At 36.6% G+C, this 26817-nt stretch overlaps 1 protein-coding gene across 2 annotated transcripts in view; it reads right to left on the bottom strand.

Annotated features, from left to right (window-relative positions):
* Nucleotides 1-26817, bottom strand: part of MTREX (Mtr4 exosome RNA helicase) — a 164428-nt gene that overhangs the window by 112022 nt on the left and 25589 nt on the right. For both annotated transcript variants that reach the window (XM_077117151.1, XM_077117152.1), the window contains exons 5-6: nt 10389-10451; nt 9335-9447 (exon numbers count right to left, since the gene is read on the bottom strand). In XM_077117151.1, the coding sequence (XP_076973266.1) occupies nt 9335-9447; nt 10389-10451 (176 nt within the window). The remainder of the gene's footprint in view (nt 1-9334; nt 9448-10388; nt 10452-26817) is intronic.

Here is a 26817-nt window from a genome sequence, read left to right as displayed (position 1 = left end):
TTTTTGGTGGTTCTGAGTGTACTGTTTATTTCTTTTTTTAATTAAAAAAATTGTTTGGGAATCCAAAGGACTTAAAAAGCCCAAACAATTGCAAAAAAGAAGAACACAGAGGATTCTCATTACTCAATTTTAATAATTAACTGGCAGAATTCTCACTTGCCATATGGGAGACCCAGGTTTGATTCCAAGACCATGCACCACGGGGGAAAAAAACTGACCCTTTTAAAAAGAATAAACACAAAAATAACAAATATAAACAAGAAATAAATAATAAATCTAACTACACTGGTGTAAAGACAAACACAAAGACCAAAAGAACACAAAGTAGAGCCATTTCTCTGTCTATTCGATGGTTCCCCAAGTGGGAGTCATTTTCAGGCTTTCACCTGCTTTCTCCCTTTCGCTCTCCCACCTACCTTCTCCCTGCTTCCTTACCTCAATATATCTGTTATAATCTTTAAAATAAAAGAATACAAAGTCCAAAAACAAACATACCAATTTACAGTCAATTCAAAGAAAATTCAAAAATCAATTCAATTAAAAGGTAATTCAAATGGAAAAGGAGAGCTTTTTCTAATGCAACGATCTGAAAGCTACATGAAAAGATGAATTTAGACCCTTATTCCAATTAACACAGAAAAGTTAACTCAAAGAGAATCATAAATCTAAATGTAAGAGCTTATGCTTTAACACATCAAGAAGAAAACAGAAGAAAATATTTGTGATCATAGGATAGGCAAGTATTTCTTACATGTGATACTAAAATTGATCCATAAAAAAAAAACTGAAACTGAACTATATTCTACAAAAGATACCATAAGAAAATGAAAAGACAAGTACAGAATGGGGAAAAATCTGTAAAACATGAACCGATAAAGAACTTGTATTCATAAAAAAAACTCTTAAAATGCAATAAAGACAGAAACCTCAATTTTAAAACTCTTTTAGCAAAAAGACTCTAATCAACACTGTACCGAAGATATATAAATGGCTGATAAGCACATAAAATGATCCTTAACATGCTGGTCATTAGAGAAATGCAAAATAAAACTATTATGTTACATCACTACATACTCACAAAATGATATAATAAAAAAGACTGACAATATTCCAAGTGTTAATGAAGTTATAGAGAAACTGGCAGCCTCATAAACTGCTGGTAGAAATCTAAAATGGTATAGCAACTTTGGGAAATAGTTTGGCAGTTTACTAAGGTGTTAAATACATACTGACCATAAAATCTACCAATTTCATTCCTTAATAGCCATCTAACAGAAATGAAAACATATATCCACACAAAGGCTTGTACATTAATGTTTATATTAGTGCTACTTCTAATAACCAAAATATGAAATTATTCAAGAACTGATCATTTCTTTTCAGCAATGAAAAGAAATAACTACAGATATATATGCAAGTGTGAATAAACCTTCAAAACATTATGCCAAGTGAAAAAAAACCCCACAAAAGTCTCTGTATTATATGATCTCATTCATTAGAAATTTCTAGAAAAGGCAAAATTACAGGCAGAAAAATCAGTATTTGCAAGGAAATTAGGGTTAGAGTAGGTCTGAATGCTAACATGCACAGAGAACTAACTATATTGATAGATGTTTCTAAAATCAGTGATGGTTGTATAGCTATACAAATTTACTAAAATTCACTGGAGCTATACACAAAATAATGGGTGGCTTTCATGGTATACATATTATAACAGAGCTGTTTTTGAAAAGAGATGCACACACAGAATAAAAAAATAAGCAGTGCTAGGAAAACTACTCAATTAATGGATAAAGGATTCTACGAACTGGTTTATACATAAAATGTTACACCCTACTGTTATCAACTAAAGTGAGAACTTACTTGAAGACCACAAATTTCTAGGAAAAATCTTTACCTGAGACTCATGAACTCTTTCTGAAATTAGAAACTTTTATATGCATATCCAAATATGTATCTTCCTCAGATTTCAAAAGAAATCTATATCCTTGGTGAATATATTAAATTTCTCTTTATGATTTCTTCAACCCACTGTTTGAGAAGATTTCAGTACACGTGAAAACCTCCTCTACTGAAATTTTTCTCCGCTCATAGGAAAAATAAAAAAAACAAGGTTACAATAACAGCAAGAGTTCAAAGAATTATATATGTTGGCTTTAAATATGTAATGCACCAAAATTAATTGCTATTAAGTTTGTTTCTCTGAAATAAAAAGATTGAACTAAGAGTCATCAGGTCTCTTCTATACCTTTGTGTTCTACATTGCTAGCTGCCGGAATGCAATATACCAGAAACAGAATGGCTTTTAAAAAGGGGAATTTAATACATTGCTAGTTTACAGTTCTAAGGCCGAGAAAATGTCCCAATTAAAGCAAGTCTATAGAAATGTTCAATCTAAGGCATCCATGGAAAGATACCTTGGTTCAGGAAGGCCAATGAAGTTCAGGGTCTCTCTCTCAAGTGAGAAGGCACATGGAATCATTTGCTAGCTTTCTCTCCTGGCTTCCTTTCATGAAACTCCCTGGGAGGTATTTGCCTTCATCTCCAAAGCGCTGGCTGATGGACTCTCTGCTTCTCTTGGCTATGTGGTTCTTCTCTGCTCTCTCTGAATCACTCTCATTATCCAAAATGTTTCCTCTTTTACAGGACTTCAGAAACTAATCAAGACCCACCCAAATGGGAGGAGATACACCTCCAAGCTAATCCAGTTTAACAACCACTCTTGACTAAATCACATCTCTAGGGAGATTATTTAATAACAGTTTCAAATATACAATACTGAATAGGAATGAGAAGAAACGGCTGCCTTTACAAAACGGGATTAGGATTAAACATGGCTTTTCTAGGGTACATACATCCTTTCAAACCAGCATACTTTGCTTTAGGAAGAAACTAGCTTCTGACTTCAGCACTTTCTGAAAAGAGGAGGCCCAGTGAGCAATTACTCCTACTTCATTGCCCAGACAAGGATGGCAGAGGATCATAACACGTCTGAGTTTGTGAAATGATCCAATCAAGGCTATTCTACAATTGGCTGAGACCATGAGGATGCCAGGAAATCCAAATGTCACTCCTCTAACTTTCCCTGTGAAGAGAAAAACTAGGACTTACACAGCTAAGCCAAGGTATATAAGGAACTGATAGCCATAAAGTAACCAAGTAAGTCCAAACTATTCTAAAAGAAAAATTATTCTGAGACTCATGAAATACATAAAATCTATGAGCAATAATGGGCAGGGTACCATTTTTACCTATTTCTTTATTCTATGACCTTCCTTGCTCTTTAGACGCCCACTTTTACGAGTATCTAAAATAGCTATCCAAAAAAAAGTATGGGAGAAATAAAAGATGTTGTAAATCATTCAAAATCAACCTACGAAAGACTGCAAAATAATATCCAAGGTCAAAAGCGCACTCTCCAATTTTAAAATGTTCCAATTCCTCACAAACAGATTAACCACCTGAAGATCCTGTTAAAATACAGATTCTAATTCAGCAGGTCTGGAGTGGGACCTAGGAGCATGCTTATCAAGTTCCCAGGTAATTCCAAAGTATCTGGTCCAAGGACCATACTTTACATAGTAATACTCTAGAATCACTGTCTTTTTTTACATTTTGAGAGAAAGGATACCTATCAAAATCTTTGTAATACACTCAATATATGTGCATTTATTTATAATTTAGATATATGCACTACTATAGTAATATATAAAGTAATTAAAAATAATACAAAATAATACAAAAATAATACAAAAAACCTACACTTGTAGTCAAGATGGAGTAACAGCCATTACCCACCCACCTAAAACAACTATAAAAAAAACAAAACATATGAAACAATAACTTTGAACTCAAGGACAGTAATCCCCGAGAGGGAAAACATCAAGGTAATCCCAGATTACTGGGTTTCCATAAACTGACCAAACAATAGTGAGTCTAAGGCGGCCAAGGCAGTTAGCATGTAGGGAAAAACTCCAGGAAGGGGAGAAGTGCACAAAGTTCTGAATATCTGCCAAACATTCCCCTGAGTCTTCAGGTAAGTACTGATTAGGAAATAAGTGTTAGGAAACTATCTGGGACTAGGGAAAAGTCACCCAAAAGAAGGAGAGATAAAAATGACCAAATACGACACAGGGTTGGGACTAATTTGGGTTCCCACCAGTCACAGTGGAAACCTCATAATAAAGACAACTCTGGATAGAATGACAAAAAGGGTATTGACAAAGTAATGAATAAAATTAGTCCTAGACTAAACCAAATGCTGCTCTGGTTCCACCTTAAAAAAAAAATCATGAAACCAAGACTTGAAAAAATTAAAATTTTTCCACATCACTCAACTAGAAAAAAATCTCAAAAATGTTTATAGGAATGCAAAAAAATCCAGCACCCAAAGACTCAGGTCTTTGATAAGAGAGGATCCCAGGACTGAGCCTGGCCCTGGCACCATGGGATTGACGATGTCTTCTGGACTAAAAGGGGGAAAGAAGTGCAACAAAATAAGGTAATAAGTGGTTAACAGAGTTCAAATGGAATCAAGAGGCTATTCTAGAGGCTACTCCAAAGCAAGCTTCAGCTAGATAGTGCTAATTGTCATGGTTTGCCACAGCCCAACTAACATCATTCCCCTCAAGCCTAGAGAACACCTACGGTTCTAACTGAGACTCTACGAAAGTTTCATGTACTAAATTCATTTTCCTGAAACCTATTAATTATTAATTCCATCTCCCTATTTTATAATGTTGATATCCCTTTTAAATAAAATGAAAAAGTTAGAATGGGTATAACCCAAAGAACCCTATAGATTAGGAGTAGGCTCAAAGAAGAAGGAGGAATTAAAACAGAGAAGATAGGATTTAAAAAGAGTATGACTGCTGAATCACTATAATATTTCTTTTAGCTTCCAGTATTCTGGAACAACTAGAAGGGAAAACCTGACAATGTGGAATGGTAATCCATACCAAACTTTCAAATCTGTTCTATAACTACTTATTAAAATGTACTTTGAAAATTGTTTTTTTTTTTTTGGCATATGTTATATTTCACAATAAAAAACGTTAAAAAAAATTCTAGCACCCTGAAGACTTCAATAGACTCCTTCAACAAGGAAATAGAGAAACAACTAAATAATGGGATAAATGAATTAGACCTAACAGACATATGAAGATCATTATACCCCAAAATGGCAGGGTATACATTCTTCTTTAGCACACATGAAATATTCTCCATGACTGCTAATATACTGGGATCCAAACCTAGTCTTTATAAATTTAATAAAATTGAAATTCTCCAAAGTGCTTTCTCTGACCACAATGGAATAAAGCTGGAAATTAATAATCACTAAAGAACCAGAGTTTTCATAAATATATGATGATTAAACAACACACTCTTAAATAATCAGTGGGTCAGAAAGAAATTGCTAGGGAAACTGGTTAATATCTAGAGATGAATGATGATGGAAATATAACATGTCAAAACTTATGGGATGTGGTAAAGGCAATGCTGAGAGGGAAATTTATTGCCCCAAATGCCTACATTAAAAAACAAGAATTAGGGTGGGCAACAGTGGCTCAATGGCAGAGTTCTCACTTGCCATGCTGGAGACCTGGATTGATTCCTGGTGCCTGTCCATGTAAAAAAAAAAAAGTGAAAAAAAAGAATAAGCAAAACTTATAAGATTTAACTGCTCACCTGGAGAATTTAGAGTAAAAGAACAGCAAACTAACCCCAAAGAAAATAAAATAAGAGAAATAAAAAAGATTAAAGCAGAAATAAACAAACTGGAAAACAATAAAATAACAGAAAGACTCAACAAAACCAAAAGCTGGTTCTCTGCTAAAATCAATAGAATTGATGGATCCCTAGCTAGACTAACAAAGAAAAAAAGAGAAGACAAAAATAAATAAAATCAGAAATGAGATGGGTGTTGCTACCATAGATCATGAAGAAAGTTAAAAAATCATAAGAGAATATTATGAACAACTAACTATATGCCAACAAACTAAACAACTTAAATGAAATGGATAAATTCTTAGAAACACATGAATTACATACATTGGCTCAAGGAGAAATAGAAGGTCTCAACAAACCAATTACAAGTAAAGAAATTCAATCAGTCATCAAAAATCTTTTCAGAAAGAGAAGCCCAGGGCCAGACTGTTTCACAGGAGAATTTTATCAAAGAGAAGTAACATCAATCCTGCTCAAACTCTTCCCAAAAACTGAGGAAAAAGGAATGCTGCCTAACTCACTTTATGACACTATATCACTATAATACCAAAATCATATAAAGACACTACAAGAAAGGAAAACCACAGACCAATCTCCCTGATGAACATAGATGCAAAAATTCTTAACAAAATAATAGTGAAAAAAAAAAAAATTCCAGCACCCAAAAAGTTAAAATTTACAATGGCAGGCATCCAGTAAAAAATTACTAAGCATGCAAAGGAAGAAAATAACCTATAATGAAAAAGGAAAAAATAGAAACAGACCAAGAAATGATACAGATTAAAAGTTACTATAACTGTATTTCATGTGTTCAAAGAAAATTGAGGACAAATTGAGCAGCACATTAGGCAGAAACACAGAAAACATTTAAAGACCCAAAGCAAACTTTTTAGAGATGACAAATACAATGGTTGAGATGAAAAATATTCAGGACAAGAGCAAAAGCAGATTATAAACTGAACGTAAAAAAAAAAAGATGAGTAAACTTGGACCCAAAGCAAGAGAAACTATCCAAAATGAAACACCAGAAAAAAAAATAACAATAAATAAATAGAGCAACAGCGGGCTGCAGAACAACTTCAAATGCCCTAATATATGTATAACTGGAGTCCCCAAAGGAACAGAGGGGTCAGGGAAGACAAACTGAAAATTTCCTAAATTTGATGAAAATAATAAAAACCACCAGATTTAAGAACTCAAGCACAAAAAACATTGGGGGTGGGGGGAGTAGAGGGACACTATGTAAAGCCACATCGTAAGGAAATTGCTTACAGTCACTGCTAAAATAGCAACCAAACATCCAATCAAGGCAGTTTGCAAAGAAGCAGGAAACTATGACCTTCAATGAAAATAATCAATCAAAACAGACGAAGAGATAAGTCCTGAAACCTAGAGGGCCCAGCCTCTACAGAATATCAACTGGTTCCATCTCCCTACCCCATACTACTGACAGCCCCTTCCAACATGAAAAAGTTAGAATGGCCATAGCCCAAATACCCCTAAAGAGTGGAATAGAAAGATCAAAGGTGATGGTAGAGTTATACAGAGAAGGTAGGGTTTAACAAACAATATGATTGCTGAATCATTAAACTGATGTATTACTTCTAGTCTAGAGCAGCTAGAAGTAAAAAACCTAAAATTGTGGAATTGTAATCCATGCCAACCTCTGAAATCTGTTCTACAACTAATTGCTGTGCTGTGCTTTGAAATTTCTTGCTTTTTTGAATAGATGTCATTTTTCACAAAAAAGGAAAAGAAAGTAGATTGTGAAGATAAAAAAAATAGTTATTCCTTCTAGCCTCCTACATTCTAGAGCACCTAGAACAAAAAACCTGAGATGATGGTATGGCAGCCCACGACAAACTCTGGGATCTGCCCTGTAACTACTTGTTGAAGAGTGCTTTAAAAACTACTGTTTTTCTTTCTTTGTTTTGTATAATATGGTATACTATACAATAAAAAAAAAGTTAAAAAAAAAAAAAAAAACAATAACAAAAACGGACCAAGAAATAACACAGATGAAAGACATAAGAACAAGAACATTTTATACAGGCTTTATAAATGTATTCCATATGCTGAAGAAGAAGCTGGAGGTAAGAGCGACCATGGAGCCATGGAGAGCACTGAAAAAATATTTAAAGACATTATGGCTGAAGAAATTTTAAATTTGATGAAAACCATGAATACACAGATCAAGTCTGACAAACAAGCACAAGAAAACAGGGAAAAATATACATCAAGGCACATCATAATCAAACTGCTTAAAATGAGTGATAAAAAGAAAAATCTTATAAGCAGTCAGAAAAAAAAAAAAGACATTACATACAGAGGAACAAAGGTAAGGATGACAGTGGATTTCTTATAAATAATGCAAGTCAAAGGTATTTATATCCAGTGAAAATATCTTACAAAAATTAAGATGAAATATTTAAACAAAATATTTATTTTTATATTTGGACATGAAAATATTGAAAGAACTCAGATGTACAGTATAATAAATGATAAAGGAATTCCTTCAAGCAGAAGGAAAATGATACCATACAGAAACCTGGATCACACATAACATATCAAACTATATCAAATTATTTTTTTAATAAAAACATTTAATAAACCTATCAAATCAAATGTAACCTAACAAAATTTCTGGGATGCAGTTAAAGCAATATTAGAGGGAAATTCACAATGCTTATATTACGGGAGAAAAGTCTCAAATCGATGACTTCACCTTTTCTCCTTGAGAAATAAGAAAAAGAAAAGCAAATGAAGCTCTAAGTAGAAGGAAATAAAGGTCATAATGGAAATCAATGAGACCCAAAGAGAAGATCAACCGAAAACAGTAACTCAACAGAGAAAAATCAGTGAAACCAAAACCTGGATCCGTGAGACTATCAATATAATGGATAAACCTCTACTCAGACTAATCAGGAAAAAAAAAAGAGATGCTGATATTCCCTTGATATCCCAGCCAGAAAAAGATATCACAATAAAACTACAAATCAGCATCCTCCATGAACACAGATGTGAATATTCTTAAGCTTACAGCAAATCAAATCCAACAATATATTAAAAGCATTCATACATTATGACCAAGTACAGTTTAAGGAAGGTTTATCATTTGAAAAATGAATCAATATAATTTACCACACTGGTAGAATAAAAAGAAAAAAACATGATAATTTCAAGAGATGGAAAAAAAAACCATTTGACAAATCCTTTATCTAAACAATTTATATACATAAATATATATCCACATATATATAAATTCTGCAACTCAGGAATAGAAATGAACCTCCTCAAACTGATAAACAGCACTGATGAAAAATGTACAGGGAACATCATACTTAATAATGAGATTGAGTGCTTTTCTCTTAAAATGATGAACAAAGCAAGAATATTCATTTCTATCACTTCTATTCAGTGCTGTAGTGGAGGTCCTAGCCCTAGGCAGAGCAATAAGGCAAGAAAAAGAAATTAAAGGCATCCAAAATGAAAAGTAAGAAGTAAAACTGTTTTTACATGTAGAAATCACACAGAAAAATAATTTTTTTAAGTATGAGATAAAAAACAAAGCTACTTTAAAATTTCATTTAAAAAGAAAGCTACTCACTCAGCGCATACAGTTTTCCCAGCTGATGTATGTGCAGATACTAAAACAGACTGATTATTATCAACACACTGAATGGCTTCTCTTTGAAAAGCGTCAAGAATGAATGGGTATTCCTAAAAAAAATAAAATATTAATAAGTGCATGAAAATACCTAGCCATAACAGAGTACCATTAAAATCAAGAGAGGGTATCTCTTAAAGGGTTTTGGGAACATTCCTTTACTATTCTTTTTAGGAAAAAATATGCCAACCACTATTCAAAATAGGAACAGTAAAAATATCTTTAAGCATACAGCATAAAGGGTTAGTTTTGCTGGTATATATATTATATTAACAGTAATGAAATAATCACCATTTATTGAGAACATGCTTGATAGTAGACCCTTTGAGCAAGATATTTTTTATATATTATTATTAAGCTCCACAACAGCACCTATTATTTCCTTTCATAGACAGAAACTGAGGTTCTCAAAAGTATACTCCCTAACTTAGGTCACTTAGCTAGGTGAAAACAGAGACAGACTTCAAACATAGGTCTAAAAGACTTCAAGAGTTCACGTTTACTCTTTCATACCACACCGCCTTTTTCATTTGGAGAAAATTACTTGAAAATGTAAACTGTAATAATTTATTAACTTAAAGTCTATCAGAACTTCAAAACCCACTTAATATAAGCATCTAACATATGCATTATCATTTGGGTTCCTTTAGAGGTTTGAAAATTATGTAAAATTGTATGTAAAACTTGTACAACATGTATTTTTTCCCTACAGAAAAGATGTTAACTTTCACTAGGCTCTCTTTTAAAGGTTAAGTATCACTACCTTAATTTTTCAAAAACTCATCATGTGATGCTTGGTTTCCAGCATGCTAGTTTATAGATTTTCTCACTATATTTGTTTCCCGGTGGCTTGAACTCCTTGGTATCTGTACACACTGCTCTCAGTATAATAATCTATTCTCTGTATAATAATCCTCATCTGAAAAAGTTTAAATTTAAGAATCTTAAGAAAAAGACAGACTCACAAAACTGTACAAACTGATTCATCACAGACCTTTGCAGCTTTTCCAACTCGAGGTTTAAGTGGTAAATAATCTTCATCTGCAGGAAGCGCAACCTAATGTCAAATTAAAATTCAAAAAATCACCAACTTACTATTGGGAATTGTCACATTTGGCACTTCTCAAAAATGAAAGTGTCAAAACTAAAGGTGATGAACTACAGAGTGTCTAATAATCTCAAGACACTGTAGAATTAAATAAATTAAAACTAAAGAACAACTCAAAAAGTTAAAATGGCAACACTCAAAAATACCTCTACTAGCATTTGTCTCACAGCAAAGTTAAGTGAAAGATCACACATCTATTTCAGAAAGCTAGGCTAGATAAGCCCTGAAACCCAGAGTTAACAGTCTCTTCAAGAGCTCAACCTGTTGCACTCCCTATCCTATAATGTTGACAGCCCTTTTCAAAAGAAAGAGGTTACAATGGTCACAGCCCAAATATCATTAAAGACTGGGAGAAGAATCAAAGGAGGATTAATCAAATGAGCTGTAATGGAGAAGATAGGATTTTATACATGAGTATGACTACTAAATCATTAAATTGGTATTTCCTTTTAGTCTCCATTGTGTAAGAGCAGTTAGAAGGAAATACCTGAAATTGTGGAACTATAACCTATAGCATACATTGAAATTTGTTCTATAACTACTTCTTAAAATGCACTTTAAAATTAACCACCTTTTTTGTATATATGTCATATTTCACAGAAAAAATGCAAAAAAAAAAAAAAAAAAAGATTAACATTTCTATCTCCCGGCAGAAGCTCTGTATTTATTAAGGTCTAGGACTTATCTTAGTTATCTTTGTGTTTTCCACATCTAAAGTCCTGACACTGTTTACATATTTCTCACTGTACAATAGAAAACTAACTTATTGTATGAAGGGTCCACAGTTAAGATATGTACAGAAATTAGAAATCATAGCCAATAAACAGACATTAGACAAGATTAGCCACTTCAAAAGCAGAAATTGCCAGTAAACTTGTGTGACTCAATTAGAAATAAGGTGATATGGGTAGAATTTCAGAAAAAAATGACTAGAATCTGAATATAATTAAGAAAGGTTAAACAATCAAAAATAAAACTTAATGAATTATACCCAGTATGAACACTGTATTAGAAGTGTGATGTGCTAAACGGAGTCTATAACAGGAATTTGCTATTTCACACAGCACACTTCAAGACAAGAGTAAACTATGAGTTCTTAATGGTGAATGAACACTTCTGGGAGATGGGAATAGTTTTCATTGGTCTTTCCCTTAATAATGAATATTTCTCCTTAGTATGATTTCAAGAACGTTCTAAGTTTCTAATTCTGCTTTCCCAGTAGTTTGAGAAAGATGACTACTTATCTATTAAATTAAGAAAATCAAATTCTTTTGTATCCCTCAATCTCTTATAAGTACAATGAAAGTGAGTCTATCTAGACAGCCCAACCTTGGGGTACAATAACAAGTTTCTGGACCTAAAAAGCTAAAGATTAGTGTCTAAATCACAACATGATCCCCACCCAAGTTAAGACCAACCATGGGACCGTATCTGGTTAGTTGACCTCCTTCATGGCTCTCTCAATATTCCATGAGACATCAACAAAGGACATGAGCACAAAGAAATTAAGATTTCAGTAGCTCTGAGATTTAACAGGAACAAAACAAAAAACTGTGTTTTTATATCTCTCAGAATCAAAGGTTGTTTTTTAACTCTCTGGAAACAGCCTGAGTACCAACAACACGTAAAAGACAGGTAAAAGACAAGAAGTCTGAAGAGGCTAAAGACTCAGAAAACCAGAAGAATGACTGAATCAAAAGGACTTAGCAATTAGTTACTGACGATCACTGCCAGAGCAGTTTCAAAAGAATGAAGAGAGAAAAAACCTAATTTTAGCAGATTAAGATAAAAATAAAAGGTTAGAAAGTGTAAACAGGGATTCTTCGAGGAGTCTTCAAACAAATCACTCAATAGTAACTCTGAGAAGGCAGGGACATGTCTCTTTTGTTTATATGTTTATACTCAGTACCTAATAAAATGTATTTGGCACTCAAAAATTATTTCTCAAATGGGTGATTAGAAAAGGGTAGAAGACAATAATGGTATGGTCTCCTTTAGAAAATGCTTACAAGAAAACAGGGGCCGCCGGGTCAAGATGGCAGCTTAACAACGTGCTCATTTTAGTTCGTCCTCCAGAACAACTACTAAATAACCAGGAACAGTACAGAACAGCTCCTGGGGCCACGTCAGTGACCAGACACACAGCATACCCCTGTCTGGACCACGTGGATCGGCTGCAAGCACCCCCCAGAACTGAGAGTTCCCAAAGCTGTGGCGGCCTGCACCCCTCCCCCACAGGTAGCTTCCCAGAGGGGAAAGGAAAGGACTTTACAAACAACAGGGACTGGGCACAATCAAACGCCAATTGTGGAACTAATTAACAAATTCTGACTACTAAAAATAGGTCCCCAGCTTAGGTGAACCTGATCAAAGCTGAGGTTGCTCATTTTTGCCCCGGCGCCAATGGGGCAGAACTGACAGAAAAAGGGGGGAAAAAAAAAAGAAGGAAACAGAGGTTTTTGTGGCTGTATACGTACAAAGGCTTGACTACCTCTGGATACAGTGGCAGGACTTTTTAGGCTGCAACTGCCCCAGGTATAGGCAGAAGTGAGCTCTTTTGGGGGCTTATCTGGAGCCTGTGCCTTCCCCAGGGGAGGGGTGAAGCCCCACCCTGGTGGAATCCCTCCATCAAGGAATTCAGACACCAGGGCTTGGTAATTTAAAGCCATTAAAATCAGCCTACAACCTCTCCTTTGTATCCACCACACCCGCAGCAGGGAGAATGTGCCAAAGTTAAAGGTACCGCATCATCTTATGCTGGTGGGACCTGCAGTCAGACAAACGCCACATACTGGGCAGGATAAGAAAAACAGAGTCCAGAGACTTCACAGGAAAGTCTTTCAACTGCTGGGTCCCACCCTTAGGGAAAACCGATGTAGGTGACTCTTTCCTCCTGATAGGAGGCCAGTTTGGTCTGGGAAAATCTGGCTGGGGTCTATAATATCTAAGTAGCCCCTCCTAAGTATGTGTGTGGGGGAAAGGCACCAAACAAGCAGGGTAAGAAACAAGAAAACAAGAGCTGAAAAATTCTCCTCTGTTAAACAAAACTTAAGCTAAAGGTCCAGATAAAGCTGAAAGTAATGTCAAAAAACAGACAGCAAATTCATCCAGCAAGAAAACCCTATATAAAAGAAGTGAAAGCAATCTCCAGAATAAACTAATTAAGGTAATTGAATGCCTAGACAGCACCAAAAAAATAGCAAATCACACTAGGAAAACTGAAGATAAGGCCCAGTCAAAAGAACAAACCAACAATTCAAATGACAGACAGGAACTGAAACAATTAATTCAGAATGTACAAACAGACATGGAAAACCTCATCAAATTCCAAATCAATGAACTGAGGGAGGATATAAAGAAGGCAAGGAAAGAACAAAAAGAAGAAACTGAAAGTCTGAAAAAGCAAATCACAGAACTTATGGGATTGAAAGACACCGTAGAAGAGATGAAAAAAACAATGGAAACCTACAGTGGTAGATTTCGAGAGACAAAACGTAGGATTTCTGAACTGGAGGACGGAACATCTGAAATCCGACAAGAAACAGAAACTGTAGGGAAAAAAATGGAAAAATATGAGCAGGGACACAGGGAATTGAAAGACAATATAAAGTGCACGAATACGTGTTGTGGGTGTTCCAGAAGGAGAAGAGAAGGGAAAAGGAGGAGAAAAACGAATGGAGGAAATTACCACTGAAAATTTCCAAACTCTTATGAAAGACTTAAAATTACACATCCAAGAAGTGCAGCGTACCCCAAACAGAATAGATCCAAACAGACATACTCCAAGACATTTTTTTTTTTATTAACGGAAAGAAAAAAAAAAAAAAGAAATTAACACAACATTTAGAAATCATACCATTCTACATATGCACTCAGTAATTCTTAACATCATCACATAGATGCAGGATCATCGTTTCTTAGTACATTTGCATCGGTTTAGAGGAACTAGCAACACAACAGAAAAAGATATAAAATGTTAATATACAGAAAAGAAATAAAAGTAGTAATAATAGTAAAAAAAAAAAAAAAAAACCCTATAGCTCAGATGCAGTTTCATTCAGTGTTTTAACATGATTACTTTACAATTAGGTATTATTGTGCTGTCCATTTTTGAGTTTTTATATCTAGTCCTGTTGCACAGTCTGTATCCCTTCAGCTTCAATTACCCATTGTCTTACCCTGTTTCTAACTCCTGCTGGACTCTGTTACCAATGACATATTTCAAGTTTATTCTCGAATGTCCGTTCACATCAATGGGACCATACAGTATTTGTCCTTTAGTTTTTGGCTGGACTCACTCAGCATAATATTCTCTAGGTCCATCCATGTTATTACATGTTTCATAAATTTATCTTGTCTTAAAGCTGCATAATATTCCATCGTATGTATATACCACAGTTTGTTTAGCCACTCGTCTGTTGATGGACATTTTGGCTGTTTCCATCTCTTTGCAATTGTAAATAACGCTGCTATAAACATTGGTGTGCAAATGTCTGTTTGTGTCTTTGCCCTTAAGTCCTTTCAGTAGATACCTAGCAATGGTATTGCTGGGTCGTATGCCATTTCTATATTCAGCTTTTTGAGGAACCGCCAAACTGCCTTCCACAGTGGGTGCACCATTTGACATTCCCACCAATAGTGGATAAGTGTGCCTCTTTCTCCGAATCCTCTCCAGCACTTGTCATTTTCTGTTTTGTTGATAATGGCCATTCTGGTGGGTGTGAGATGTTATCTCATTGTGGTTTTGATTTGCATTTCTCTAATGGCCAGGGACATTGAGCATCTCTTCATGGCCTTTGGCCATTGTATTTCCTCTTCTGGTAGGTGTCTGTTCAAGTCTTTTTCCCATTTTGTAATTGGGTTGGCTGTCTTTTTGTTGTTGAGTTGAACAATCTCTTTATAAATTCTGGATACTAGACCTTTATCTGATATGTCATTTCCAAATATTATCTCCCATTGTGTAGGCTGTCTTTCTACTTTCTTGATGAAGTTCTTTGATGCACAAAAGTGTTTAATTTTGAGGAGCTCCCATTTATTTCTTTCTTTCTTCAGTGCTCTTGCTTTAGGTTTAAGGTCCATAAAACCGCCTCCAGTTGTAAGATTCATAAGATATCTCCCTACATTTTTCTCTAACTGTTTTATGGTCTTAGACCTAATGTTTACATCTTTGATCCATTTTGAATTAACTTTTGTATAGGGTGTGAGATACGGGTCTTCTTTCATTCTTTTACATATGGATATCCAGTTCTCTAGGCACCATTTATTGAAGAGACTGCTCTGTCCCAGGTGAGTTGGCTTGACTGCCTTATCAAAGATCAAATGTCCATAGATGAGAGGGTCTATATCTGAGCACTCTATTAGATTCCACTGGTCGATATATCTATCTTTATGCCAATACCATGCTGTTTTGACCACTGTGGCTTCATAATATGCCTTAAAGTCCAGCAGCGCGTGACCTCCAGCTTCATTTTTTTTCCTCAAGATGTTTTTAGCAACCTGCCCTTCCAGATAAATTTGCTTACTGGTTTTTCAAATTCTGAAAAATAAGTTGTTGGGATTTTGATTGGCATTGCATTGAATCTGTAGATCAGTTTAGGTAGGATTGACATCTTAATTATATTTAGTCTTCCATTCCATGAACACGGTATGCCCTTCCATCTATTTAGGTCTTCTGTGATTTCTTTTAGCAGTTTTTTGTAGTTTTCTTGATAAAGGTTTTTTGTCTCTTTGGTTAAATTTATTCCTAGGTATTTTATTCTTTTAGTTGCGATTGTAAATGGGATTCGTTTCTTGATTTCCCCCTCAGCTTGTTCATTACTAGTGTATACAAAAGCTACAGATTTTTGAATGTTGATCTTGTAACCTGCTACTTTGCTGTACTAATTTATTAGCTCTAGTAATTTTGTTGTGGATTTTTCTGGGTTTTCTACGTATAGTATTATATCGTCTGCAAACAGTGATAGTTTTACTTCTTCCTTTCCAATTTTGATGCCTTGTATTTCTTTTTCTTGTCTAATTGCTTTGGCTAGAACTTCCAACAATGTTGAATAATAGTGGTGATAGTGGACATCCTTGTCTTGTTCCTGATCTTAGGGGGAAAGTTTTCAATTTTTCCCCATTGAGGATGATATTAGCTGTGGGTTTTTCATATATTCCCTCTATCATTTTAAGGAAGTTCCCTTGTATTCCTATCTTTTGAAGTGTTTTCAACAGGAAAGGATGTTGAATCTTGTCAAATGCCTTCTCTGCATCAATTGAGATGATCATGTGATTTTTCTGTTTGATTTGTTGATGTGGTGTATTACATTAATTGATTTTCTTATGTTGAACCATCCTTGCATACCTGGGATGAATCCTACTTGGTCATGATGTGTAATTCTTTTAATGTGTTGTTGGATACGATTTGCTAGAATTTTACTGAGGATTTTTGCATCTATATTCATTAGAGAGATTGGTCTGTAGTTTTCTTTTTTTGTAATATCTTTGCCTGGTTTTGGTATGAGGGTGATGTTGGCTTCATAGAATGAATTAGGTAGCTTTCCCTCCACTTCGATTATTTTGAAGAGTTTGAGGAGAGTTGGTACTAATTCTTTCTGGAATGTTTGATAGAATTCACATGTGAAGCCGTCTGGTCCTGGACTTTTCTTTTGAGGGAGCTTTTGAATGACTAATTCAATCTCTTTACTTGTGATTGGTTTGTTGAGGTCATCTATTTCTTCTTGAGTCAAAGTTGGTTGTTCATGTCTTTCCAGGAACCCGTCCATTTCATCTAAATTGTTGTATTTATTAGCGTAAAGTTGTTCATAGTATCCTGTTATTACCTCCTTTATTTCTGTGAGGTCAGTAGTTATGTCTCCTCTTCCATTTCTGATCTTATTTATTTGCATCCTCTCTCTTCTTCTTTTTGTCAATCTTGCTAAGGGCCCATCAATCTTACTGATTTTCTCATAGAACCAACTTCTGGTCTGATTGATTTTCTCTATTGTTTTCATGTTTTCAATTTCATTTATTTCTGCTCTAATCTTTGTTATTTCTTTCCTTTTGCTTGCTTTGGGATTAGTTTGCTGTTCTTTCTCCAGTTCTTCCAAGTGGACAGTTAATTCCTGCATTTTTGCCTTTTCTTCTTTTCTGATATAGGCATTTAGGGCAATAAATTTCCCTCTTAGCACTGCCTTTGCTGCGTCCCGTAAGTTTTGATATGTTGTGTTTTCATTTTCATTCACCTCTAGGTATTTACTAATTTCTCTTGGAATTTCTTCTTTGACCCACTTGTTGTTTAAGAGTGTGTTGTTGAGCCTCCATGTATTTGTGAATTTTCTGGCACTCCGCCTATTATTGATTTCCAACTTCATTCCTTTATGATCCGAGAAAAGTGTTGTGTATGATTTCAATCTTTTTAAACTTGTTAAGACTTGCTTTGTGACCCAGCATATGGTCTATCTTTGAGAATGATCAATGAGCACTTGAAAAAAAGGTGTATCCTGCTGTTGTGCGATGTAATGTCCTATAAATGTCTGTTAAGTATAGCTCATTTAGAGTAATATTCAGATTCTCTATTTCTTTATTGATCCTCTGTCTAGATATTCTGTCCATTGATGAGAGTGGTGAATTGAAGTCTCCAACTATTATGGTATATGTGTCTATTTCCCTTTTCAGTGTTTGCAGTGTATTCCTCACGTATTTTGGGGCATTCTGGTTCGGTGCGTAAATATTTATCATTGTTATGTCTTCTTGTTTAATTGTTCCTTTTATTAGTATATAGTGTCCTTCTTTGTCTCTTTTAACTGTTTTACATTTGAAGTCTAATTTGTTGGATATTAGTATAGCCACTCCTGCTCTTTTCTGGTTGTTATTTGCATGAAATATCTTTTCCCAACCTTTCACTTTCAACCTATGTTTATCTTTGGGTCTAAAATGTGTTTCCTGTAGACAGCATATAGAAGGATCCTGTTTTTTAATCCATTCTGACAGTCTATGTCTTTTGATTGGGGAATTCAGTCCATTAACATTTAGAGTTATTACTGTTTGGATAATATTTTCCTCTACCATTTTGCCTTTTGTATTATATATATCATATCTGACTTTCCTTCTTTCTACACTCTTCTCCACGCCTCTCTCTTCTGTCTTTTTGTATCTGACTCTAGTGCTCCCTTTAATATTTCTTGCAGAGCTGGTCCCTTGGTCACAAATTCTCTCAGTAACTTTTTGTCTGAGAATGTTTTAATTTCTCCCTCATTTTTGAAGGACAATTTTGCTGGATATAGGAGTCTTGGTTGGCAGTTTTTCTCTTTTAGTAACTTAAATATATCATCCCACTGTCTTCTAGCTTCCATGGTTTCTGCTGAGAAATCTACACATAGTCTTATTGGGTTTCCCTTGTATGTGATGGATTGTTTTTCTCTTGCTGCTTTCAAGATCCTCTCTTTCTCTTTGACCTCTGACATCCTAACTAGTAAGTGTCTTGGGGAACGCCTATTTGGGTTAATCTCTTTGGGGTGCGCTGCACTTCTTGGATCTGTAATTTTATGTCTTTCATAAGAGTTGGGGAATTTTCAGTGATAATTTCTTCCATTAGTTTTTCTCCTCCTTTTCCCTTCTCTTCTCCTTCTGGGACACCCACAACACGTATATTTGTGCGGTTCATATTGTCCTTGTGTTCCCTGATACCCTGTTCAAATTTTTCCATTCTTTTCCGGATAGTTTCTGTTTCTTTTTGGAATTCAGATGTTCCATCCTCCAAATCACTAATTCTATCTTCTGTCTCTTTAAATCTATCATTGTAGGCATGCATTGTTTTTTCCATCTTTTCTACTTTATCCTTCACTTCCATAAGCTCTGTGATTTGTTTTTTCAGTTTTTCTATTTCTTCTTTTTGATCAGCCCATGTCTTCTTCATGTCCTCCCTCAATTTATTGATTTCGCTTTTGAAGAGGTTTTCCATTTCTGTTCGTATATTCAGCATTAGTGGTTTCAGCTCCTGTATCTCATTGGACTGTTGGTTTGTTCCTTTGACTGGGCCATATTTTCAATTTTCTGAGCGTGATCCGTTATCTTCTGCTGGCGTCTGGGCATTTAGTCAGATTTCCCTGGGTGTTGGACCCCACAGGTTGAAGGATTTTTCTGTGAAATCTCTGGGTTCTGTTTTTTTATCCTGCCCAGTAGGTGGCGTTCGTGGCACACGTTTGTCTACGGGTTCCACCAGTGAAAGTTGCTGTGAGTCCTTTAACTCTGGAAAACTCTCGCCGTAGGGGAGGTTCGGCAGCCGAAGCGTCTTGGAAGAGTGCCAGCCGGCCCGGGGGTCCGAACGCGGGGAGGGTCGCAGGCCGCCGCAGCCCGGGAGAGTGCCCGACCGAATTTCCTAGTCGGCCCGGGGCGCCAAGCGTGGCGGGAGGGCGCCAGCTGTCGCAGTCCGGGAGAGTGCACTGTTGCCAGCCGGACCAGGGAGTCACGTGTTTGGAAGAGACCCCCCGGTCACCGTTCTCCGCAGTCAGGGATTTCCGACCCAACTCTCTCAGTTGCTCCGGGGGGCCTCGCGTGGTGGGGGCGCCCGCCGCCGCAGCCCAAGGGGACCGCCTGCCCAATTCTGCCAGCTGGCCTGGGAAGGAGGAAGGGAGGGACTCCGGCCGCTTGCCGTCCCACCCGGGAAAGCCCGCGCTCCTCGGTGATCTCACCAGAGCTGGTTCTCCCAGACAGTCAGCCGTTCCAGGATGGGGTACGCCGTCCCTTTGATCTCCGTCGTGGCTCCGGGAGCTGCTCTGTATTGTCTCCGCTCCCCCAGTAGCTGTTCTGGAGGAGGAAAGGTGAGGGTGGCAAGGCTGTCGAGGTCGGTGGCGGAGGAGCCGGTGAAGGCGGAAAAGGGCACGGTGGTGGTTGGAGGGCCGCCGAAGCAGGAGGGGGAGGGCCGGCGGACAAAGAGGGGAGAGGAGGGCAGGCGGGCCGGCTGCTGTGGGGCGTGGGCGCCGTGCGCCGGGCCGGCGGACAAAGAGCTCCAAGACATTTAATAATCAGAATGTCAGAGGTCAAAGAGAAAGTGAGGATCTTGAAAGCAGCAAGAGAAAAGCAATCCATCACATACAAGGGAAGCCCAATAAGACTATGTGCAGATCTCTCAGCAGAAACCATGGAGGCGAGAAAACAATGGGATAATATATTTAAATTAGTAAAAGAGAAAAACTGCCAACCAAGAGTTCTATATCCAGCAAAATTGTACTTGAAAAATGAGGGAGAAATTAAAACATTTTCAGACAAAAAATCACTGAGAGAATTTGTGACCAAGAGACCAGCTCTGCAAGAAATACTAAAGGGAACACTAGAGACAGATACGAAGACAGAAGAGAGAGGTGTGGAGAAGAGTATAGAAAGGAAGGCTATGAGTAAAGGTAAAAAGAAGGAAAATTAGACAAGACATATAAAATCCAGAAGGCAAAATAGTAGAAGAAAGTACTACCCATGCAGTAATAACACTGAATGTTAATGGATTAAACTCTCCAATCAAAAGACATAGTCTGGCAGAATGGATTAAAAAACAGGACCCATCTATATGCTGTCTCTATTCAAAGGACACAAGACCAAGGACACTAATGGACATTTACACACCAATGTTTATAGCAGCATAATTAACAATTACCAAGAGATGGAAACAGCCAAAATGTCCATCAACGACTAGTGGCTAAACAAACTGTGACATTTATATAAGATGGAATATCATGCAGCTGTAAGACAGAATAAAGTTATGAAGTATGCAACAACATGAATGGACCTTAAGGACATTATGCTGAGTGTGATTAGCCAGAAACAAAAGGACAAATACTGTATGGTTTCACTGACATGAACTGACAATAGTGAATAAACTTGGAATATTTTCTTGGTAACAGAGACCATCAGGAGATAGAAATAGGGTAAGATATTCGATAATTGGAGCTGAAGGGATACAGATTGTGCAACAGGACTGAATATAAAAACTCAGAAATGGACAGCACAATACTCCCTAACTGTAAGGTAATTATGTTAAAACACTGAATGAAGCTGCATGTGAGAATGATAGAGGGAGGAGGGCTGGGGACATGAATGAAATCAGAAAGAAAGACAGACGGTAAAGATCGAGCTGGTATAATCTAGGAATGCCTAGAGTGTAATAATAGTAAAATGTACAATGTAAATGTTTTTGCATGAGGAAGAACAAAGGAATGTCATTATTGCAGGGTGCTGAAACCAGATGGTACTTAATATTTTAAAATTTCAACTAATGTGTGAGACTAAAGCAAAAAATGTTTATTTGGTACAAATCTATACTTTGACTAGTGCATCTCCTAATATAACCTATGTAGATAGTTGACTGAACATCTTAAGTACATGGAACTTTGTATAGGACATGAGATTTTGTCGGTTTGTCCAGGTGATGCCCCGATGAATCCCAGAGTGATTTGATCAGTGGGTGGAAAACTATTTGCAAAGTCCCCTTAGGGGAATGGTGAGAATGGGGGAACACTCAACTTCCCCAAGTTCAATTCTTGGTATTCTCACAAGCAGTGTGGACAACCAAAGCTATAGGCTGAGTCCCCAGTCTTGGGGTTTGTTCATATGAAACTTAACCCCCCAGGGGATAGGTCAAGCCTACTTAAAATTAAGCCCAAGAGTCACCCCCAAGAGAACCTCTTTTGTTGCTCATATGTGGCCTCTCTCTCCAGTCAACACAGCAAGCAGACTCACCACCCTCCCCCTGTCTATGTGGGACATGAATACCAATGGTGTAGATCTTCCTGGCAACATGGGACAGAAATTCCAGAATGAGCTGAGATTCAGCATCAAGGGATTGAGAAAAACTCTAGAATGAGCTGAGACCCAGCATCAAGGGACTGAGAAAACCTTCTCAACCAAAAGGGGGAAGAGTGAAATGAGACAAAGTGTCAATGGCTGAGAGATTCCAAACAGAGTCGAGAGGTTATCCTGGAGGTTATTCTTATGCATTAAGTAGATATCACCTTATTATCCAAGACGTAATAGAGAGGCTGTAGGGAACTGCCTGAAAATGTAGAGCTGTGTTCCAGTAGCCATGTTTCTTGATGATGATTGTATGATATAGCTTTCACAATGTGACTGTGTGATTGTGAAAACCTTGCATCTGATGCTCCTTTTATCTACCCTGTCAACAGATGAGAGGAACATATGGAACAAAAATAAATAATAGGGGGAACAAATGTTAAAATAGATTTAGTTTGAAATGCTAGTGATCAATGAAAGGGATCAGTAAGGGGTATGGCATGTAAATTTTTTTTTTTCTCTTTTTGTTATATTTTTCTGTTGTCTTTTTATTTCTTTTTCTGAATTGATGCTAATGTTCTGGGAAATGATCATGATGATGAATATGCAACTATGTGATGATATTGTGAATTGTTCAGCGTATGTGTTGGGAATGTTTGTGTTTCTCGTAATTTTTTTTTAATTAATAAAAAATTAAAAAAAAAAAAAAGAAAACAGGGGCCTCGACTGTAAGTTTTTAAGGCAGACATACTTAGTCCAAAGTGGTAATTATTATTTCTGGATTTCGAGAGGCTGTTTTATATATATATATAAAACCTGATACTTAGAGATAAGATCGAAGCTGACAGGTTGTGGTTAAAGTAATTCAGAATACAGGAGAGTGAGAAAGACAACATCTATATTTTAGAAGCATACATACTTGTTGAGATCAAAGAAAGGTTTATTTAGTTTGGAATCGAAATTTTCTGTAACACATAATCTAACTCAAACTATCTGTATAACTCATTTGAACAATTGAAACACAGGGAACCTAGAATAAGAGGTCCTTTAATGCTGTATAGCCTAATGTAATGCCTGGACACATCCTAGAGTATATTAAGCAAATAATCAAAAAGTATTGGCCATCTCTCTCCAGCCAACACAACAAGCAAACTCATCACCCTCCCCCTGTCTAAGTGGGACATGACTCCTAGGGGTGTGGACTTCCTGGTAATGTGGGACAAAAATTCTAGAATGCGCTGGGACTCAGCATCTAGGGATTGAGAAAACCTTATCTTGACCAAAAGGGGGAAGAGCAAAATGAGACAAAATAAAATATTAATGGCTGAGAAATTCCAGAGTCGGGAGGTTATCCTGGAGGTTATTCTTACACATTAAATAGATATAACCCTGTTAGTTAAGATGTAATGAAGAGGCTGGAGGGAACTGCCTGAAAATGTAGAGCTGTGTTCCAGTAGCCATGTTTCTTGAAATTGATTGGATGATGATATAGCTTTCACAATGTGAGTCTGTGATTGTGAAAACCTTAGGTCTGATGCTCCTTTTATCTACCTTATCAACAGAAGAGTAAAACACACAGAATAAAAATAAATAATAGGGAGAACAAATGTTAAACTTAGAAATTGAAATGCTAGTGGATCAATGAAAGGGAGGGGTAAGGGGTATGGCATATGGGAATTTTTTTCAGTTTTCTTTTTATTTCTTTCTTCTGAATTGATGCAAATGTTCTAAGAAATGATCATGATGATGCATAAGAAATTATGTGATGATACTGTGAATTACTGATTATATATGTAGAATGGAATGATATGTTACGAATGTTTGTGTTTGTTTGCTATTATATTTTTTTAATTAATTAAAAAATTACTAATAAAAAAAAGTATTGGCCAAAGAGATGGAAACAGCCCAATGTCCATCAACAGACGAGTGACTAAACAAGTTATAGTATATACAGACGGTGGAATATTACACAGTTATTAAGAGAGATTAAAGTCAGGAAGCATGTAATAACATGGATGGACCTTGAGGACATCATCATCTCTCACTGAAATGAGCCGGAAACAAAAGGACAAGTAGTAGATGGTCTCACTGATATGAACTAACATTAATGAATGAACTTAGAGAATTTCAGATAGGATCAGGGGTCATCAGGAGATAGAAACAGGGTAGATATTGGGTAATTAGAGCTGAAGTGATACAAGTTGTGCAAAAGGACTGATAGTAAAAATTCAGAAATGGATAGTACAATACTACCTGATTACAGTACAATAATGTAAGTACACTGAATGAAGCTGAATGTGAGAATGATAGGAGGAGGGCTGGGGGCACATATGACCCAGACAAAGATAGACAATAAAGACTGAGATGGTATAATCTAGGAATGCCTAGAGTGTAAAATGATAGTGACTAAATGTAGAAATTAAAAAATGTTTTTGCATGAGGAAGAACAAAGGAATGTCAATACAGCAGGGTGGTGAAAATAGATGGCCATTCATGTTTTAAAACTTCAACTTCTGTGTGAGAATAAGGCAAAATATGTTTATTTGGTACAAAATTTATATTTTGAATAGTTTATTTCCTAATATAACTTTTATGGACAGGTCAATTGAACACCATTAAGTCCATGGAACGTTGAATAGGGCCTGAGGTTTTGTAGGTTTGTCCAGAGTGATGCCCCGATGAATCCCAGAGTGATTTCAACAGTAAATAAAGAAGTATTTGCAAAGTCCCTTTTGGGGGAATGGTGAGAAAGGGGGAAAATTCAACTTCCCCATTTGGAGAATTCCTGATATTCTCAAAAGCAGTAGGGACAACCAAATCAATAGGCTGAGCCCTCAACCTTGGAGTTTATTCATATGAAACTTATCCCCACAAAGGATAGGTTAAGCTTACTTAAAATTAGGTATAAGAGACACCCCCAGAGAACCTCTTTTGTTGCTCAGATGTGGCCTATTTCTCTCTCAGCCAACATGGCAAGCAAACTCACTGCCCTTCCCCTCTCTACCTGGGACATGACTCCCAGGGGTGTAAACCTTCCTGGCAACGTGGGACAGAAATCCTAGAATGAGCTGGGTCTCAGTATCAACAAATTGAGAAAACCTCTCATCCAAAAGGGGGAAGAGAGAAATCAGACAAAATAAAGTGTCAGTGACTGAGAGATTTCAACAGCATCAAGAAGTTATCCTGGAGGTTATTCTTATACATTATATAAATATCCCCTTCTTTAGTTTAAGGTGTATTAGAGAGGCTAGAGGAAAGTAACTGAAACTGTAGAGCTGTGTTCCAATAGCCATGTTTCTTGAAGATGAATGTATAATGATACAGCTTTTGCAATGTGACTGTGTGATTGTGAAAACCTTGTGTCTGATGCTCCTTTTATCTACAGTATGGACAGAAGAGTAAAAAATATGGATTAAAAATAAATAAATAATACAGAAACAAATGTTAAGATAAACTGAGTAGATTGAAATACTAGTGATGAATGAAAAGGAGTAGTAAGGGGTATAGAAAAAGAGGGGGAACAAAGGTTAAAATATATTGGGTGGATGGAAATACTAATGGTCAATGAGAGGGAGGGGTAAGGGGTATGTATGTATGAGTTTTTTCTTTTTCTTTCTTTTTCGAGTGATGCAAATGTTCTAAAAAATGACCATGGTGATGAATAGTACTGTGTGATGATACTGTGAGCCACTGATTGTATACCATATATGGAATGTTTGTATGTCAAAAATATTCGTGTTTGTATGTTGTTCTGGTTCATCAATTAAAAAAAAAAAGTAATGGCCAAGTTCCTTGAGGGATGGGAGAAAAAACTGGGAACTATAAAACGTTACCATCAGGAAATCCCCTGATACTATGCCAAACTTAGGGACACCCAAATCAATAGGCCATGTCCTTCATCTTGAGGCTTACTCTTGTGAAGCTTAAGTAGGTAGTGGAGAAGCTTAGCCTACCTATAGGTATGCCCAAGAGTGACCTCTGGAGGACCTCTTTTGTCACTCACATGTGGCCTCACTCTCTCTAAGCCCAACTCTGCAAGTCAAATCATAGCCCTCCTTGCTATGTAGGACATGACATCAGGGTGAAAGTCTCCCTGGTGATGTGTGGATGACTCCAAGGGATGAATCTGGCCCCGGCACCGTGGGATCAACAACTCCATCCTGAATAAAAGGGGTAAAAGAAGTATAACTAATAGAGTAGCAGTGAGAGAGAGTTCAAACAGAGTCGAGAGGCTTCTCTGGAGGATGCTCTTTTACAAGCTTTGGTTAGATACTGCTACCTATTACAACCTGCCAAACCCCAACCAGGGTCACTCCAGACAGTCCTAAAGAACACTAGTGTTCCATGAACTAATGTAACTTTCCAGAAACCTACAACCTCCAGATGGGTCCCTGGACCAGATAAGTCCTGAAACCTAGAGGGCCCAGCCTCTCCAGAACATCATATCATTCCATTTCCCTACCCCATATTAGTGACAGACCCTTCCAACATGAAAAAGTTAGAATGGCCATAGCCCAAACACCCTCTAAAGAGAGGGCTAGAAAGATTAAAAGTG

The sequence above is a fragment of the Tamandua tetradactyla genome, chromosome 9, assembly GCF_023851605.1.
Source record: "Tamandua tetradactyla isolate mTamTet1 chromosome 9, mTamTet1.pri, whole genome shotgun sequence".
NCBI classification, from domain to species: domain Eukaryota; kingdom Metazoa; phylum Chordata; class Mammalia; order Pilosa; family Myrmecophagidae; genus Tamandua; species Tamandua tetradactyla.
The sequence above is the reverse complement of the archived record's forward strand: the minus strand, read 5'-3'. Positions and strand labels throughout refer to the sequence as shown.